The sequence below is a fragment of the Rhamphochromis longiceps genome, linkage group LG16 (assembly GCF_057381845.1).
Source record: "Rhamphochromis longiceps isolate RC_006_pf linkage group LG16, R_longiceps_female_GT1.1, whole genome shotgun sequence".
In the NCBI taxonomy this organism is placed as follows: domain Eukaryota; kingdom Metazoa; phylum Chordata; class Actinopteri; order Cichliformes; family Cichlidae; genus Rhamphochromis; species Rhamphochromis longiceps.
The window spans coordinates 6,837,704-6,856,015 of record NC_140572.1 but is presented as its reverse complement, the minus strand read 5'-3'; the positions used below and the strand labels follow the sequence as shown (position 1 = coordinate 6,856,015).

The window sequence follows — 18,312 nt, the reverse complement described above, 5'->3', positions numbered from 1 at the left end:
CTGCCGCCAAACCGTACCTTTTTCTTAGTGACCTTTGGCTCTCCAGTTAACAACCTCTGCTCGGCGGCTCTGAAGCCCCCTCTTCTGTAGCTGCGTCAAGACAGAAATGTGTGGAACAGACCTTTTGTTTGAGTGGTTACCCATGTCCCTTGCCTTTTTGTTCCCTAATAGCCCATCATCTAGATACCGTACCTCTGACCCTCTGACACATCACTCTGCTAAACAAGAAAAAGGGCAGCACTCAGGAACAATAAATTACATGCGCATGTTCTGACTGAATACTAAATGCATTGTATCCAGATATAAAGACTTGGTTTTAGTTAATAAGTTCCTTACCCATTTTCTTCTGACCTCCTAAAACGTGTCAGCTTGTGAAACTGTGAATTTTTTTGCGTAATTTTCCCTTCTTTACTTTACTAAATATTCTTTTCCTACAAGAAGAAAGGCCCAGACTGGAGAAACAAAACACATTTTACAAAGATTGTTTTCAAAGTAAAATTGGCCAACATTTAGTGCTTTCAGCTTATCATATTTGAGAATCTATCACTTTAGCTTGGTGTTTTTCTGGAGGTTTAGGCATTTGCTTGCACAGACCATTTAAAGGAGAAACATCTGTCCCTTCTTTCCTTTTTAAGAGGGCTGATGTAATATCTGAACTTTTGCAATTAGACAGTGAAATCCACGCAGTTTATGTTCAAAATCATTGCAGCGTTCATGCTCGAGGGCCTGCAGACCATTGACCGTTTCCACTGAATATGGTGAGACATTATTTATGGTAATTAAACACGCTTTTTAACTAGAACATTTCTTTTTTTCTACATTCCTGACTCCCAGGAATCCTATGCAACAGTTGTTTCGTGCTTAACCCTTGGCATTTACATGGTTTTCTGAAACTGCTGTGAGATTGCTTCACTCGTGAGGCCAGCTGCACCCTGTTTTCCTATAATGCACCTGAGCTCAGCCTGTATAGTAGCGCTCTAATGTGAAACTGTTGGCCAAAATTGAACAGTCTCTTATTCCCTCAGCTCTCTGAACTAGTTGGGTGAGTTCAAATCAATACGGGCCTGGGGGGGGGTTCCCAGTTCACACAATGAAACAGTATCAGGTAGACACAGAGAGAAATGCAGTCGATAATATCACATTATAGTTTCTGTGTGTGTGAATGAAGGTGTGAGACTGCGGTTGACAGTGCCAAGTGAAATCATAATAGAGTTTCTGAGGGCCAGACACAGTGTATTATTACCTACCAGGGTTGTAGAAAGGTATAAAATGGCTGGCACTCACAGGTGTGTGTTTGATGTGAGACGCAGACGAGGTTTGAATTTGTATTCCTGTCCGTCTGCGTAGTCTGTGTGGGGTTCGACGTTTCCCAGCGTATCTTATGTTACACAGACCCTCGACCAAGCCTCCCCTCGGCACAGCGCGTCAATCAAATCGTGTAATGATAGCCTGATTGGCCGTCTATTGACCATTAATAGCTGTCTGTCTGGCCTCAGCCCATTATCCTTCAATCAAACTCTTGCACAATCACTCCTGGTCAAATCATACTCTTCACCTGATTTTTGCTGCGAGTACATCCACCGTATAATTGAGTTCCACATTTCCAAGAGGCCAGCGTGAGTTTGACCACCTATTTAGGGCCGTTTGCCTGAGGCTACCTGAGGGCGTTTGCAAAGCCAAAAGTGTAAAAGGATCTGTTTATTGAAGCGAGTGCTCTATACTGATTTGTTCTAAGAAACAAATTGATTCTAATTACAGTTTCAACGCCCCACCAACACATCCTCCTTTGCACTATATAAGAAAAGAAATATTACACAGACTGTGAAATATCACTAATTTTTCCAGCTGATTGCACCATTACTACTTTAGATTTCTGACTGATCTCACTTACGTTATATTCTGGGAAATTCTGTGGGCACCTCTACAATGAAACACCGAGATTTCTTTGCTGCCTAAACTCTTTAACTGAGCAGCCACACTCAAACAGCTCTGACTGCTGGAGTAACTTAATGCTATTAACCTAATTTGAGATGAAATTATGTAATATGAGGACATGATTTTGCACATCAAGGGCACTAGTTATTAATTTAATGGAACAAATTGCTAATTAGTGCACACAGATTATTAATTTGAGGCTAGACATGACTAATATGTGCTCACAAATCAGATCAAGAAAACTCTACCTCGAGCCCTTCCACACAAAACGATGTCCACGTACTCGCTTTTAGGTGGCAATTTATGTGCAGCTTATAGTTTTCATTAGCAGAAAGCTGATGTAAGGGTTTGTTTAAAAATGTTTAAAGTCCACTATATCTGCATCATTTCATCCATGCGTCCAAATTCAGTGTTAAAATGTGTTAAAATGTGTTAAATCACAAATATTCTCACAAATCAGCACCAGAGGAGGCGCGCTGCTTTCCCTTTTCCCCCTTAAAATCACAACAGCAGTCTCAGAGCAGATGTGGTCGCAGTCCCAAAACAGTTTCAGCATTGTCGGAGTGAGGTGAAGACTACAGCTCTACATGGGTAAACATGCAGAGAGAGAAAGAGAGACTGCTTTCTCAAAATCTCTTAAAAAGTTAGCTTAATGGGGGCGATCGTGGCTCAAGAGTTGGGAGTTCGCCTTGTAATCGGAAGGTTGCCGGTTCGAGCCCCGGCTCGGACAGTCTCGGTCGTTGTGTCCTTGGGCAAGACACTTCACCCGTTGCCTACTGGTGGTGGTCAGAGGGCCTGGTGGCGCCAGTGTCCAGCAGTATTCTCTGTCAGTGCGCCCCAGGGTGGCTGTGGCTACAATGTAACTTGCCATCACCAGTGTGTGAATGGGTGGATGACTGGATATGTAAAGCGCTTTGGGGTCCTTAGGGACTAGTAAAGCGCTATATAAATACAGGCCATTTACCATTTAATAAACTGGCGAATATTATGAAAAACGCCAGTTTTAAGACACTGAACAGTCAGTCTTGTTTTCATGAGCAATAAAAAACAAAGTTTTGTCCTTAAAAACTATGATAAAAATGTGTTTGTTTGTTTTTTTTAGAAAAGCAGGCAATATGAATCCTTTTCTTTGTTGCATAACTTCTATTTAATAAACCCGTCTTTCCTCCCTGCTGTGTCGTGTGCATCAGGTGTGAAATATTGCAGTCCCTTCTATAAATATGCTGTCATGTCTGCAGGAGGAGCATTGCTGCACATCTCCAGCTGAATGACAAAATATTGTAATTTAACTGATGCATTTCTGAAAAAGCAGAGTAACTATTGAGTGGATATTATATAGGGGCCTAGTTAATAAGAATATAAGAAACAAACTGACTTTATCTCCTATGACAGAAATTAGGATGACACGACGCGCCGCTTTTGGATGAAAGACAACAGCAGTTGACATTTTCACTTCAATTATGTCCTTCAGTTGCAGATATCAGCAAATGATTTATTAGAAAACAGATTCATGAACCGGGGAAGAAAGAAGACGCTGACATATTCCCTTTATGACGAAATAAAAGAAAACTGAGCACTAAGAGGAGTCAGATACTATATGCAGAGCATATCCCACAGTCCTCACAGTACTTTCATGGTCACAAGCTTATGAGTAAAATGTGTGCAGACATATCCGGTGTTTCTTCTCCTCTCTGTCGCCGTTTTCTTTATTCCTTGAAAAACATCAAATAATAAATGTTGGTCAGTATGGTTTCAGAACGCAAAGAACCACTTCAATGGCGATAATTGAGGCAGTAGAAGAAATTACTGATACACTGGATAAAAATAAATATGCAGTTGGTATTTTTGTTGACCTCAAAAAGGCCTTCGACACAATCAATCACTCAATTTTACTGGATAAATTGGAAAGATATGGTATTCGAGGGAAAGCTGGTAACTGGTTAAAAAGTTACCTAACAGGTCGGGAACAATATGTTAGCATAGGGCATTACCATTCAGAGAAACTTGGTATTACATGTGGTGTTCCCCAAGGGTCAGTGTTGGGACCAAAACTTTTCAATGTATACATAAATGATATTTTTGATGTTTCTCAAGTACTTAAACTCATACTGTTCGCAGATGACACCAACATATTTTTCAGTAGCGATGATTATACTGATCTTGTAATGACTGTAAACAGGGAGCTAAAATTAATAAAAAAATGGATGGACATAAATAAATTATCATTAAATATAAATAAAACTAAAGCAATGTTTTTTGGTAATTTAAAATATAATATAGAATTACCAATTATCATTGAAGGTGTACCAATTGATAATGTGAGTGAAAACAAATTTTTGGGAGTTATAATTGATAACAAAATTTCATGGAAACCCCACGTCAGACACATAAAAACCAAAATTTCCAGAAGCCTCGCAGTTTTGAACAAAGTGAAACAATTCCTTGATAAAGATGCACTTCGTACTCTGTACTGTACCCTGGTTCTTCCATATCTTACATATTGTGTGGAAGTGTGGGGAAACACATATAAAAATACAACTAATCCATTAGTCACAGTACAGAAACGAGCACTGCGTATTATTCACAAGGCTGGTTATCTAGATCATACTCACAAATTCTTTCTTCAGGCAAAGTTACTTAAATTCCAGGATCTGGTTAATTACAATACATCCATAATTTTGTATAAAGCTTTTACTAAACTTTTACCGGCAAATTTACAAACTAGATTTGAAATTCGAGAAAAGGTTTATAATGTGAGAGGCTTTGGAGAATTCAAATTACCCAGAACTCGAACAACCCGTAAAGGCTTTTGTGTGTCTGTATGTGGTGTGAAAATCTGGAACAGTCTGAGTTTACAATTGAAACAATGCAAAAATATTCATAGATTTAAATTTCTCTACAAACAGTTGGTCTGGTCACAGTATACTCAATGATGGGTTTTAGTGTGCTCTGTAATGTCTGTCCTCTTACCATTGCTGGTATGGATTCCAAAATAAAAAATAAAAAATAAAGTGTGCGTATGTATGTACATATATGTACTTGTGTGTGTAGATATATATGTATGTATATGTATGTGTGTCTGTTACTTGTAGTTATTACTGCCTGTTACCTGTGGTAATGCAATTTATAATTTATATATTCTGTATTCAGTTATGAAGGCTCTAATTGTTGGTTGCGAGCTGCCGCTTAGATGCTTGTATCTGCCCGGGGCTGTTGATGGGTCTGTATGCAATGATGGGCGTAGCTGCGGGAAGTTTATTGTTTTTTTTTGTTGATGAGTGAGTATAGGGGTGGGATTTAATAAGTTTTCTTCGTCCCACTCCTTTTTCAGGCAAGTTTTGTTTTTTGTTTTGTGTATTTTATGTTCAATATAGGTATTTGTTGTGCCTGAAAATGAATAAATAAATGAAATGAATGAAATGAAATGAATTCTGCCTCCTCTCAGAGCATCTCGGCTGACAGTCTGCAGCTACAAGTATATCAGATGGCAGCTTCCCTGAGGCACCGTAACGCCTCGATTCCGCAGCAGCCTCTGATTTGATATCGGACATAATCCAGACGGCCCACCCGCCAACCTCACCACCTCATCAGCCCTGTCACTCAATGTTTCCCATAAACACAGAGACACGCATGCACATTTCCCCCCGGTCTGAGGTCAGCCCTCCCTCCTATGGAAAACCTTTTCTCTGCCTGTGTCTGGTTTCTCAAGCATGATTGAAGATACTCAATAACAAGAGATGCTTGCCGTGACCCCACCGTAACCCCTTCTTTATAAAAAAAAGAAAAAAGAATGGAGTAAAAAAAGGCTTCTGTCTGACCCTGCAACCATCTTCACCATCATCTTCATTTTTGTGTGTCCTTCCCCAAAGTGTGTTGTCTACATATTGTGCGCAGCTCCCTCGACACTCCCGGGAGCCCCCCCTCCCCTTCCCCAATCCCCCGACCCACCCCCCTATCACAATGCCAGCATTAAAGAGATTGGTGGGGTTGAGCTATTGAGTCGAATTAGACATGGTCAATGTAGCTTTGGCTGGACCAAACTGCCCCGAGGACACAAGTTAGAGAGGCTGAATAGGACAGGATTGTGCAACTGTAGTGCGGCTCTCTTCCTTTATCACAAAGCGCGTTTGGATTAATTTAACAAATGCACGTGTAAAGATACAAGTGAGCGGAGATGACGGTGAGATAAAGCGACAGGTGTGAAATGAGCCCTGCTTCATTTTTGTTCTTTTTTTAAAAAAAAACCAAACATTGATTTACGCGCAGAGTTGGAGGCACGGATCTTCATGGAGTTGCTTGAGGAAACAGGTGTTATTTCCTTCTGCTGTAATTCATTTCTGTGTGAGAGAGGATTCCTGTGAGCTTTCAGATGAGGAGGCATTTGTATTCCTGTGCCATGAAAGCTAATGATGAGTACTGGGATCGCAGCAGGCTCTGTAGGAACAACACATTTTTCATGCACCTAAAGCTCTGGAGGGGCTTAACTTGAAAAAGTGGTAAAAGATACTTAACAATGATGTCTAATCACTTCAAACGAATCAAGGAAAAAAAGAGCTTTGCTGTAGAAATGACCGATTACACTTATCTGCTGTCTATGATGACACTTTTTAAAAGCAACAAACACTGATTTCTTTTTCCGTCTTTCTTCTTCTTCCACACACGCACCCCACTGGTCTTGCAGACTTCCTTCCTGCTCCAAAATGGCATAAAACAGGCAGTTTCTTTATCCAGGCAGGAACTGCTTCCCAGTGGGCCGGAAGCAATTTAATCAGTGTCATAGCAGACTCTGATGAGATAGTGCTCCGGGAGCTGGCATTGACTTGTAATTAAAGGTACCCTCCTTGCAAGCTAGGTGGAAATTAAGAGGCAAACAAGCAGCAAAGGTGGAGTGGACTCCGGAAAGTCCTGCTCTATAACTGTCTCTGTTGTGCTGAGCAAATAAGGAGCGATGAAAGTAAGAGATGTGGGGGTTTGGGGGCTGCATCGCTCACGGTCACCTGACGAGTGGCCCGGCTGCCTGGAAGAATGTGTTGCAATCTGACAAACACATTTGAAAAATAGCAGTTATGGCCCCCTGCCCGGCCCTTATTTTATTTTTTTCTGTTCTCAGGCTGAAGGTGAACAGTAACTTTTGGAGCCAAGGCTCTCAGGCTGAACCATTATTTGACACCACAGTTTCAAGTAAATGAAGGAGAGAAGTGAGAACAGAGGTTATTCAATGGAAGAGCCGTTTTAAGGCTTTTCTTTGTCAGCCTGGAGCATCCATACAGCTCTTAAGATTTTTGGCTCCAGTTCACGATGTTTTATGGCAGTGCAGCAGTTTTCTTTGCTACCTTAAGGCACGTTTCCATCAATCTCATAAGTTAGGACGTCAAGTCTGACACATACTGTATAGACTGAGTGATAATAGCAATTGAACTAGGGCAATATCACACGGTTTCAATTCATCCTGTTTGTTTCCATGCTGTAAGCTCCTTGTTGCTGTCACGATAACAGCTGGAGGACTATTGCAGCTCAGCTAGATTTCCTTTATTGTTGGAATCTCTAACATTTTGTTTTTTAAATGTGTTACTACCATCTATTGATGTTATTGCTGCACTCCACTTGGTTGCTCTGCAGATAGAAGTCATAGCTGCATTAACATTGTGAGATGGTCATCCCATATTCCTGGCAGACAACTTCAGCATTCTGGCTCAGGCTGTCTTTGGTTGCAAGATTGTTGCAACTGTGAACAATAAACCACAGATGAACCACCAGAGTGGAGCAAGGACCAAATATATCACCACAATTCTTTCACACTGGTCATTTTGCATATAAAGCACCCTCAAATCACACGTCATACAACTGGATTTGACTAGCGAGTTGGTTGACCCACTGTAGTTGTACCTGGGATTTTTAACTATTTGTGACACCTAAATGGAAAGGCTTGTGTCAAACTGTGAGGCCAAAGTAGAGGAATGACACTTGTACAACCTACACGTTTCTGTAAATGTGCTTGCTTTGAGTGTTAAGAAGTTAGATATACTTGGAAAATGCTATATCCATCCATCCATCCATCCATCCATCCAGATAGATAGATAGATATTCATATACAGGAGAAAAAAATATCAGCTGCACCTTTAAATATAAGGTAATGCCATGTGCCACCACCCCTATGATCTCATCAAGAACTGAAAGTGTGGAAGCTTTGCAGAAGTACTATTGATAGCAAAGTTGCTGGATTGCATTTGATTTCCTCCTTTTTTTAGGCCTACCTACTGAATGCATTTTTATTTTTTGCCTAATATAATATATATTGCTCATATTTCCCGACTCCAAGCTTTTCATTGTCTTCACTTCCTATTCATCATTGGGCAATCCGCCAACCCCCCCCCCTCAGGAGCCTGTTGAGGTCTGTGCCTAAATACACTCAACCTGGTTCCTGCTGCTTAACTACCAACTTGCCGCTCTGTTGCCATAGATACGTGCTGGCACTGGCGAGGACTTGTGGAAGCTTGCAGAGGGAAATTTTTAGATTTACAGGCTGCCACCTGGATAAAGAGTTAAAAATTATTATTAAAATAAATAAATAAATAAATAAACAGCTTACCTTGTTTGTCTAAGTTCAGCTTTCCAAAATTGCCTAACACAAAACCAGTGTAGCCCTTTTAATTGCAAGCCGATGGGAATAAAACTGAGTTGATGCACTGCTCGGGGTTGTTTACAACATGCTGCAACCACATAGAAGCATCCCAGCGAGATATTAATGCAGTACACCTGGGCAGGAAACACACTGCCTTTAGCTTTGAAACATTTAAGTCAAAATTAGTTTTTAGCCTACATAAGTACACAGCTAAGGGTAAGACAGTTCATTCACTTAAATATTCAAATTCATTCCTTTTTTAAAAAGATCGTAAAATGAAGTAATGCTATCAATTTTTTTTAATGTTGAGTTTGAGGCACAACATGCAAAGTATAGACTAAAATCCAAAATATTAATTCCAAGTGATAGTGAAGTTCAAGGGAAGCAGAATAGAGGTGAAATCCAAAAACAGGCAAAGTATCAAACAGAGGGAGAGCTTTAGGAACTAGAAAAAAGAGAGTGCCATGAAAGAAACGAGGACTTGGCTGTGGAAAGTTTGAGTGTGAAGGGTAACAAGAGAAACTAGCAAAGAACAAATGAAAGCAGGGGAACAGATACACGCTCAGTGATGATGTTATCTACCACAGGTATGGCAGAAAGGCGATAACGAAAGTACCAGATAAAGAAGAAGAATATTGCATACTTCTATACTTATGCTTGTAAAATGTGAGTGCAGATTTTTCTGCTTCAGTGGTCATCATCTTGGCTATGGGACCAAAAAGGTTTCAGCCATTAGATGAAGTTTGTCCCCATAAAGAAAACATTGACACTTTTTCAGGCATTTCAAGTTGAACAAAAAAATATGTGCTGAGGGGTTGATTAGAATTTAATGATGCAAAATGTCATTTACAAAACCTTAGAGCGTATGACTGGAAGTGGGCTTTCAGAAATGAGAAATACTAACTGGTTACAACATAAAACAGAAAATGGGGATAAAGAAGCTAAAGCGTGACAGCCAAGAGGTTTGTTTGCAAGTCATTGCCCCATTTTTGTCTCGCACATTGCCATTTTCAGATGAAATGTGAAAATGGAAAAAGAAAGTATTGTTTGTAAGTCCATGCTTTAAGCGAAGGTTACAAAATGTCTTGATCAGCTGGAGCTGTGTTTGATTGACAGCAGCTGGCATGTTGCAGTAAAAGCCAAGGTCAGTATAGCATGCAAGCCATGGGGACAGGAACTTGTTAGAATTTGTTTGAAGGTACATTTAAGTGCTCTTACTTCTGTAGTATTCAAAGTGGAAACAGCAGCTCACTTTTCCCAGCTGTGTGTTTGATTGTCCTTATTGAATAAAAAGGAGACTGTGAGATTAAAAGCTAATGTATATCATTGTTCAGCATCTTAGGTCGCCACAGCAGATCATCCGTCTCCATTTCACCTTCACCCTTGCATCCCCTTCTGTTACGCCAACTCTCTGCATGCCCTCCTCTCTGCGGTCTTCGTCATTTCCTTCTGCAGTCCCTTACTCACGCCTCCACACTCCTACCTTTGCTTTTCTCTTGCTGCTCCCGACCATGCTGGACCCATCTCCTCTTCCTTTGTCTTTGCCCAGCAGTAGCACAGTTTCCATCAGGACCTCCGATGGCGGTGGTTGTTAACCTAGGCTCTTATCATTCTGGTAAGAAAATTTCACTCTTGATCATCTACATATTTTATTTGACATTCGGGGTCCTGACCCCCAGGGGTTGGTTGTGTATCATTGTTCAAAGGTGGTAGAATTGCAGGTTTTTGTTGCGAGGATGCACAAGAATAGAAATGAGCATATCAGAGGGACAGCTCAGGCTGAGTGGTTTGGAGACAAAGTTAGAGAGCCAAGGCTGAAATGTTTTGGACAAGTGCAAAGGATCCATGTTCAGCATACTTAGACAAAGGATGTTCATAGCATACCAATGAAACACGTTGTCAAGCCAAATCGGGACATTGTAAGTATTCCAAGTTAAGGTACTTGCATACCCGCTCAAAGTAAAAAGGAGAACATGTTATTAAGAATGTAATTTAATGTCAGCTGGCCTTTAAAACAAGTGAGGAATATTTCATAAGAGCAGTGAAAGTACAGAAATCTAAGATCACAGTGTCTGAAAGTTCATGGTCTTTTATTTCTCTCAGTTCTGGAGACAACAAAACCTCCACCAGTGGATTTTCCTTCCATCCGCTTTTTCTTTTTAAAAAAGCTGTCTGCTTGTTGTAGTAGTTTTACTTTTTAAAAAGAACCAATAAACGTACTCTCCAGACACCATTTTCCCAGCATCGATGCAGTAAGAGTCTCTCTTCACCTTAAATTAGTGACAAAGAGACGTGCTTGGACATTTATTAGTCCAATCCGCACAGTATCCTCTAGGTCCAAATAGTGTACCTCTGACTAACTCATTGTATCAGACTGAATGATCAACTGACAGGCGAACGGTGGCTCACAGAGTCTTTTTAAAAGCATGTCTGTGTGTGTGTGTGTGTGTGTGCACGCATGTGTCCTCCTATGGACAGCTTCCTCTGTGGTATTGATTGTCCTGGTTCCTTGCCGACAAACTGTTGCTAATCCCAAACACAGCAGGATGGGAAATTGGATGGGCACTATCGGGCCACTTTGGAGCCGACTTAAAGATTCTCGCTTCACATAAACACACACGCGCACATTGGTTTACAAGTGTGCACGGACACACTGAGGAGTTGATGTTGGCACACAGCATGCATCAGCTCTGCCCGCACGCTGTGACCCAATATGGAGTGTGACCAGCTGTCCATGTCTGGATTCTGCCTGTTTTCGGTGCTGAGATTTGAGTGCATCTGGGTTTGCTTGAGTGTATGACATGCCTTTCCTCAGAAATATTTGACAGCCACACACCAGCCTCGTTCTGCTGCTGACAGTTCCTCCCCCGTGCGCCTCCGTGCCAAGATAGCTCGGCCACCACAATTTCAAGCTTACAGCAGAGTCCCGGTCATCTGTCATGATCTCCTGGCCTGCCTGCTCTCAGCCCGGCTTTTTAACTAATGAGAGGATTTGTAGAGTCATTCTTTGACTTTCAGGACTCAGTGATTTAGTATGAATTAAGCACCTGCCAAAGCTGCTCCTGCAGATAATAGAAATTAAAAAAATGACATGTTCTAAAGAATAAAACTCATACCCTTAAATAAAATATTATTGGTTTGATTTTACCTTGGAACCTTAAGTGGGTGTCATCCTGCACTGTCTCTGTCCTGCTCGCTGTGTGTGTCATGTCTCACTCTGCTGTGAGGTATCTAGTTAAAGTGAAAATGCCAAAAGAGAGAGACGTGAAAGGCGAATCTGTCGGAAGAAATACTTCTCTTGACCATTTATACGGTTGTCTTTGTCATATCTCTGCTTGCATGCACAACATTGGGCTTTGTCTCAGTGATAAATGCAACTTTTGAAAGGAGGAATCAAACGAGTTATGCAGAGAATTTAGAAAGACAACTTGGCACTCGCTGATCCAAAGTACTCATGCAAGTTATGCAACTAACAGACGTCCTATAGGAAGAGGCTAAAAATATGGCCACATTTTTCAGCTTTAACCTCCTGAAGTTGCACTACATAAGTTTGATTAAATCAGAGCGTCAGCGCTATTTACTTTATATAAGGCAAAAAAAGCATTAGGGTTTTGGGTTTATTGCACAAGGTGAAAAGGAAGGAAATGCTATTAAAAAAACATAAAAACTGAAATGTCATATTTTTCATAGACTATATTTGCATGACACTACCAGATGCACAGACCTCATTATCCTTATTTAAATCAAAATGAAGTGGCAAAATCACTATTTGCTAACATAGAAGTGGTTTTTTGTCTAATCAGAAACTGATACTGATGCCAGGAACAGTGATTTTTTGCTTGATTGCAGAGGACTAGTGTGATTTTGCAACATGTTAAGGATAATTTTAAACATTTAAACATAAACAGACACATAATCAGCCTTATGACACATTCTTTCCAACATACACACCTCCACGCACGCAAACGATGTCTCAAAATAAAGGGGGAAAGATTAAGGGTAAGCTAATCTATAAAAATGTGTTTTCCATGTAGAGCTTTATAGGTCTGTTAATACTATATCACTGGAATCCAGTGAAGGGATGCAAGAATAGGTGTGATATGTGAACGCTGGCTAGTTTTTGTTAGCGGCTTTGTGCTGCGTCCTGCACTAACTGGAGGACAGAGAGATGCACATGAAAAGTGAGTTACAATAACCAAGGTGGGGGAAAATTGAAGTGTGTACTAAAAGTTTCAGATGACTGAATAACAGTAAAGGTTTGCTTTTGCTATATTTCTGAGGTGAAATGGAGGTTTAGGAAGCATCGTAGCCTGCAAATGGAAGATGTTATATTCCTTAAATGCACAACAATAATAGCTGAAAGTTAAGGAAGAAAAAGAAGATGCAAAACCAAGTGAAACAAAATGCTGAAGGTCTCAGAGTAGAGAACAATGACAGGTAAAGTCTGATAAGAGGAAAGAACAAAGTACAAGAGGTAGAGCGTGCAGACGTGACAATGGCTTGATGCATTTTCAAGAGTCTCAACTTGATGACGCACTCAAATATTCATGCTTCCTCTCAACGAAACAAAAACCCCGACAGCTGCCAGCTCGAGTGGCCCGCATGCACCCCTTAAAGAGGATTCGGTCATTTTTTTGAGTCATGATTGTTTTTATGTTTCAGACTGGAGGACAAACATTATAAAATCATAAAATAAAATATAGACAAATGATCAAAAGGTTCTTTTTTTCCCCTTTTGCTTCGTGGTGTAGTCGAAACAAGCAGCCCTAAAGCTTGAAACATATCCAGCTTCACTGAATCTAGTCTGCTGCAGACTGCACTGAATGTTTCCACCTGTTTCATCAGCATTATTTTAGTTGGCAGTTGACTCCACTGTATTGTAATGACAAACATGGGCTCTATTTGCATTTGCCTAATTAGTTACCGGCTGTAGTGAGAGGGATAATTGATTGCAGGGCAATATGGTTGATTTGCAACTCAACCAAGCTAATAATTTGTTATTGATTGAAGCATTAGTGAGGAAAACACTACAGAGATATGTAACCAAGCCAAAGTGCTGCAGAAAGTTGATGCTCTCAGTTTTTAATCTACTTTAATAACATTACACTCCGCTAAGCTAACATCGTAAGGAGTGCGGGGTTGGGAGATGATGAACTGCTGGTTTCAGCGCCGCACTGTAGACTCATATGTTATAACTGGAAGAGATTACATTTACTGGGGAAGCAGGAGTGTCTCTGTGTGTGTGCATTTGGAAACATCCGCGTGTAAGTCTGCCAAAGTCTGTTTGCATAAGACGTAATTCAGAAGAAGCGAGAGTAATGCGCTGAAATGCATCACATGTGCAGTAAACATGCCAGGATGTCAGGTGTATGCAAGGATCAAAGTTGTGCAAACATTTTCTTTCTTTTTTAAAAAAATCCAGCACTGAAGCATCTGAAAGTCGCAGATTTTAAATGAACTCGTTACTGCTTCGCTAACTGCTGGAACCTTGTGCCTCATTGAACAGTCCACAATTGGGTTCAATTTTCCTGTTTTAATCAGCCATCAAATGAACTTTAGAGGTTTAATTGCACATTTTAAATAATTATCTCAAGGGTCAGGGGTACCTCTTTAAGAAGCTAGATTTTCCCCGCTCTGAGTCTTTCTAACCTCTAACTCTATTCATTTATTTCCTGCATTTCACTCAGCTTTCTAGCTCATCTTTCCAGCCACCCTCTATTTGTCTGGTTCTTTTTTTTTCAGCCCACAATGATGTCCTTTCTATCAAAATGTTTTTCCTTTGCACCGTTTTTTTCAGTCTCTTTCGGTTTTCCTGTGCTTCATTCAGGAACGCCCTCAGGAATAGAAAGTCTGCGAGGAAAAAAAAGATTTTGAAGTGACTCAGAGAGAGCTTCGTTTCTTTGAAGCCAGGTGTAGAAATGTTGCATTGAGGTGCTGAAGTCATTTCTTCTCTTCTCCAGCTGTATCCCGGAGGCCCAGCTTGACAGCTAGAGGAGAGGTCATCACCATGACTGCGTCCTCACAGGACTCCGCCCCCTCGTCTATGGCTGGCCTCTTCCTACTCCTTCTCCTCCCGGCTGTTTTCACGCAGAACTCCGCTGTCCCAACGACCCCGACCCCATCCTCGTTGGACCCCCTGACCCATCCGGAGTGCACAAAGAAAGAACACCCAAAGGTTTCCATCAGAGGTCAGTGATCACCTCCAACCGCACATTTTGTATCAGTCAGTGCTGTACTTGCAGTGCTGCTTCTACATGGACACATTTTGCTGGGACAATGCAGTTTGTAGCTTTTGTAAAATTAGCATTTTCATTCAGCTTCCCGGTAATTTGATATCTTGCTTTTTCTTCTGTGACAGCTTATTTTCAAATTTCAGATTTATTACCGTTTCCTTTTTTAACAAAAGAATTTGAAATAAGGGAAACATGAAAGGATAGGCTGTGAAAGCAGTCAAGTGTCGAGCTGCTGCTGCTGACTTATTTGGAGTCAAAAAAAGAGAAAAAAACACCATGCTTCACTTTAGTGTCAGCTCCAGCTTTATTCAGACATAGTGGGTACATTTTTTTTTAGATGAGGGACACTCTGCTCTGAGCAATCATGCTGAAGTCCATCTTACTGTACTGCTGTCAACTTGTCGATAATCTATATTGACTCATCTTAAATGTACACATGGGAGAAAAAAAAAGGCCGATCCAGTTGAAATCTATTGAGCTATTCATCATGCACATCCCCTAAAGGTGAGGTGAGGGGTGCATATAATCCCTGAGGAAAAGCAGTTGATGTAAAGATGTAATGGAAAATAATAAAACTTGCCGTATTTGGTGTCAAGGTTAAGGTACACGAGCATTCAGAGAAACTAAAGCTTTTTCCTAATTCCTAACCTTTGAGCTATGAAGCTTTACATACTAACATGGTGAATTTTATTATCTTTACTCATATGATTGGAGCTGAATTGGTTCCTTCAAGCTGTAAAAACTTAACATTTTAAGTTAGATTTATACAGTGTGCAAAAATCATGGCATTGTATTGAAAAAATAAAAGGTGTGTTGTGCAGCTCTCTTCGTGCCCTTTCATCTAATATGTTACTCTATGGTTCCTTGAACTTTGACCTTGGGCGCTAACAATAACAGTCAAGGTCAAGTAGAGGATCCATAAAAATTTTAAATAAAACGTTTTTATAGATTTTCACTTTTGGTGTGACCTTGACTTTGATCTGATTTTCACTCAAATTAAATCAGCTCGAGCTGGTATTGATGTCTACCATCACACAAAATTTGAAAACGATATGTTGAAAACTGCGGATGCTAGACTGACAAACACAAGCGACTGCGTACCATTTTTCCTTGGTCACAGCTTCTGCTTGCATGTTAATCCTGAACACTTTTCTCAGTGTTGCCATGAGGTTCCTTTGCAGTTATAGGGAATTAGCATCTGAAGTAGAGTCAGACACAGCATGCATCCAGCGTTACAGTCTGATGTATGCAAGTGTGGGAACAAATGAGTCTTTATCTTTTATGCTTATGGTTTGAAATCTCCAATAACATTGATTCCACAAGCTTAAAGTTCAGTGTGGCAAACTGTTGCTGTCAAGTTAAGGGGGACAGTGTGGCCCCAGGGAATTTTATGTCAGCTATTTTTCATATCTGGAACCCTATTTACCACTTTTCAATTTTCATAAATGTATCTTTGTGCCATCTGTAAATAGAACCTCACAGTTTGGCGAGGTCAAAAGGCATCTATAAAGGAGCAGAAAGCAAAACGGGCCAAGATTAAAATGATAGTGTGGAATAATGGCGCCCGCTATCTTGCCCGTTCATCTGTACAGTGGGCCAAGAAACGAGGTGTTCCTCACTGCGTGAAATGGAACAGAACAGTTTGGAGCGCAGAATCAAAGGTAAACACACACAAAATTGCTGTGTTTATTTTTGAATAGGGCTGTTTGTGTTTCATCTGCCAAGAGTGGTGAGTAGGATTGGAAAGCCCAAAAAAAATTGCTGGTGGGGATCGAGGACAGAAAGATTGGAGAGGTGGCCTGAAGGAGTTATGAAATGCTCTCAGCCCCCTCCAAAGCATGCATCCGTCTTTTTGGTTTTTCTTTTTTGGAGTGTGCCGTTTTCTAACAAGACTGTTTATGTGCTTGTGTCCAGCTTATCAATGCTGCAGACCTGAACTCTATGGTTCTGAAGATTGACGTAAAGACCTGTGTGCCATTTGGTCCTTTATGCTGAACTTTCTGTGTCAGGGCAGTTTTAAGTTTGAAAACTAGAGCCTCCATTCTATTGGATTTCCAATCTATAGAAATCAAGAAATGGCTTTTTTCATTCCCCCACAAAACCAGACTCACACTATCTATATGCAAGGGCTTTTTCCCTGTCCTGCTTCACCCACCCGGCCTCCAGATGTCCAGATTAGCCTGGGCCCCGCCAGTGCTTCACTTCAAAGGCGTGCCACTTGAGAATGGCTCTCATGGCAGGGAGCTGCAGGGCTGTTGGCCTGTCAAAGCAAGCAGAGCGGGGCATTATGTGAAGGCAGCCTTACAGAAAGGCCTGCACAATGAAAGTGCCAGCAAGAACCTGAGATTAGCCTCTGTGATTGATGAGCGTTTTATTGTAGCTTGCTGAAGCGCTGCATCAGTCACCTGAAGGAGACCAGCCAGTCTTTGCTATGGGCATGCACAAGTGTGTGCTCGTGCTGTACAAGTGTATGCATCTACAGGGAGTGCAGAATTATTAGGCAAGTTGTATTTTTGAGGAATAATTTTATTATTGAACAACAACCATGTTCTCAATGAACCCAAAAAACTCATTAATATCAAAGCTGAATGTTTTTGGAAGTAGTTTTTAGTTTGTTTTTAGTTTTAGCTATTTTAGGGGGATATCTGTGTGTGTATGTGACTATTACTGTGCATAATTATTAGGCAACTTAACAAAAAACAAATATATACCCATTTCAATTATTTATTTTTACCAGTGAAACCAATATAACATCTCCACATTCACAAATATACATTTCTGACATTCAAAAACAAAACAAAAACAAATCAGCGACCAATATAGCCACCTTTCTTTGCAAGGACACTCAAAAGCCTGCCATCCATGGATTCTGTCAGTGTTTTGATCTGTTCACCATCAACATTGCGTGCAGCAGCAACCACAGCCTCCCAGACACTGTTCAGAGAGGTGTACTGTTTTCCCTCCTTGTAAATCTCACATTTGATGATGGACCACAGGTTCTCAATGGGGTTCAGATCAGGTGAACAAGGTGGCCATGTCATTAGTTTTTCTTCTTTTATACCCTTTCTTGCCAGCCACGCTGTGGAGTACTTGGACGCGTGTGATGGAGCATTGTCCTGCATGAAAATCACGTTTTTCTTGAAGGATGCAGACTTCTTCCTGTACCACTGCTTGAAGAAGGTGTCTTCCAGAAACTGGCAGTAGGACTGGGAGTTGAGCTTGACTCCATCTTCAACCCGAAAAGGCCCCACAAGCTCATCTTTGATGATACCAGCCCAAACCAGTACTCCACCTCCACCTTGCTGCGTCTGAGTCGGACTGGAGCTCTCTGCCCTTTACCAATCCAGCCACGGGCCCATCCATCTGGCCCATCAAGACTCACTCTCGTTTCATCAGTCCATAAAACCTTAGAAAAACCAGTCTTGAGATATTTCTTGGCCCAGTCTTGACGTTTCAGCTTGTGTGTCTTGTTCAGTGCTGGTCGTCTTTCAGCCTTTCTTACCTTGGCCATGTCTCTAAGTA

At 41.0% G+C, this 18,312-nt stretch overlaps 1 protein-coding gene across 4 annotated transcripts in view; it reads left to right on the top strand.

The window, feature by feature from the left end:
- sema5ba (sema domain, seven thrombospondin repeats (type 1 and type 1-like), transmembrane domain (TM) and short cytoplasmic domain, (semaphorin) 5Ba) overlaps positions 1-18,312 on the top strand; it is a 204,153-nt gene that overhangs the window by 66,607 nt on the left and 119,234 nt on the right. For all 4 annotated transcript variants that reach the window (XR_014907958.1, XM_085385175.1, XM_085385174.1 and 1 more), the window contains one exon: positions 14,518-14,745. Coding sequence is in view for 3 of the 4 variants with exons in the window: in XM_085385175.1 (XP_085241301.1) it covers positions 14,565-14,745 (181 nt within the window). In the remaining variant the exon portion in view is untranslated. The remainder of the gene's footprint in view (positions 1-14,517; positions 14,746-18,312) is intronic.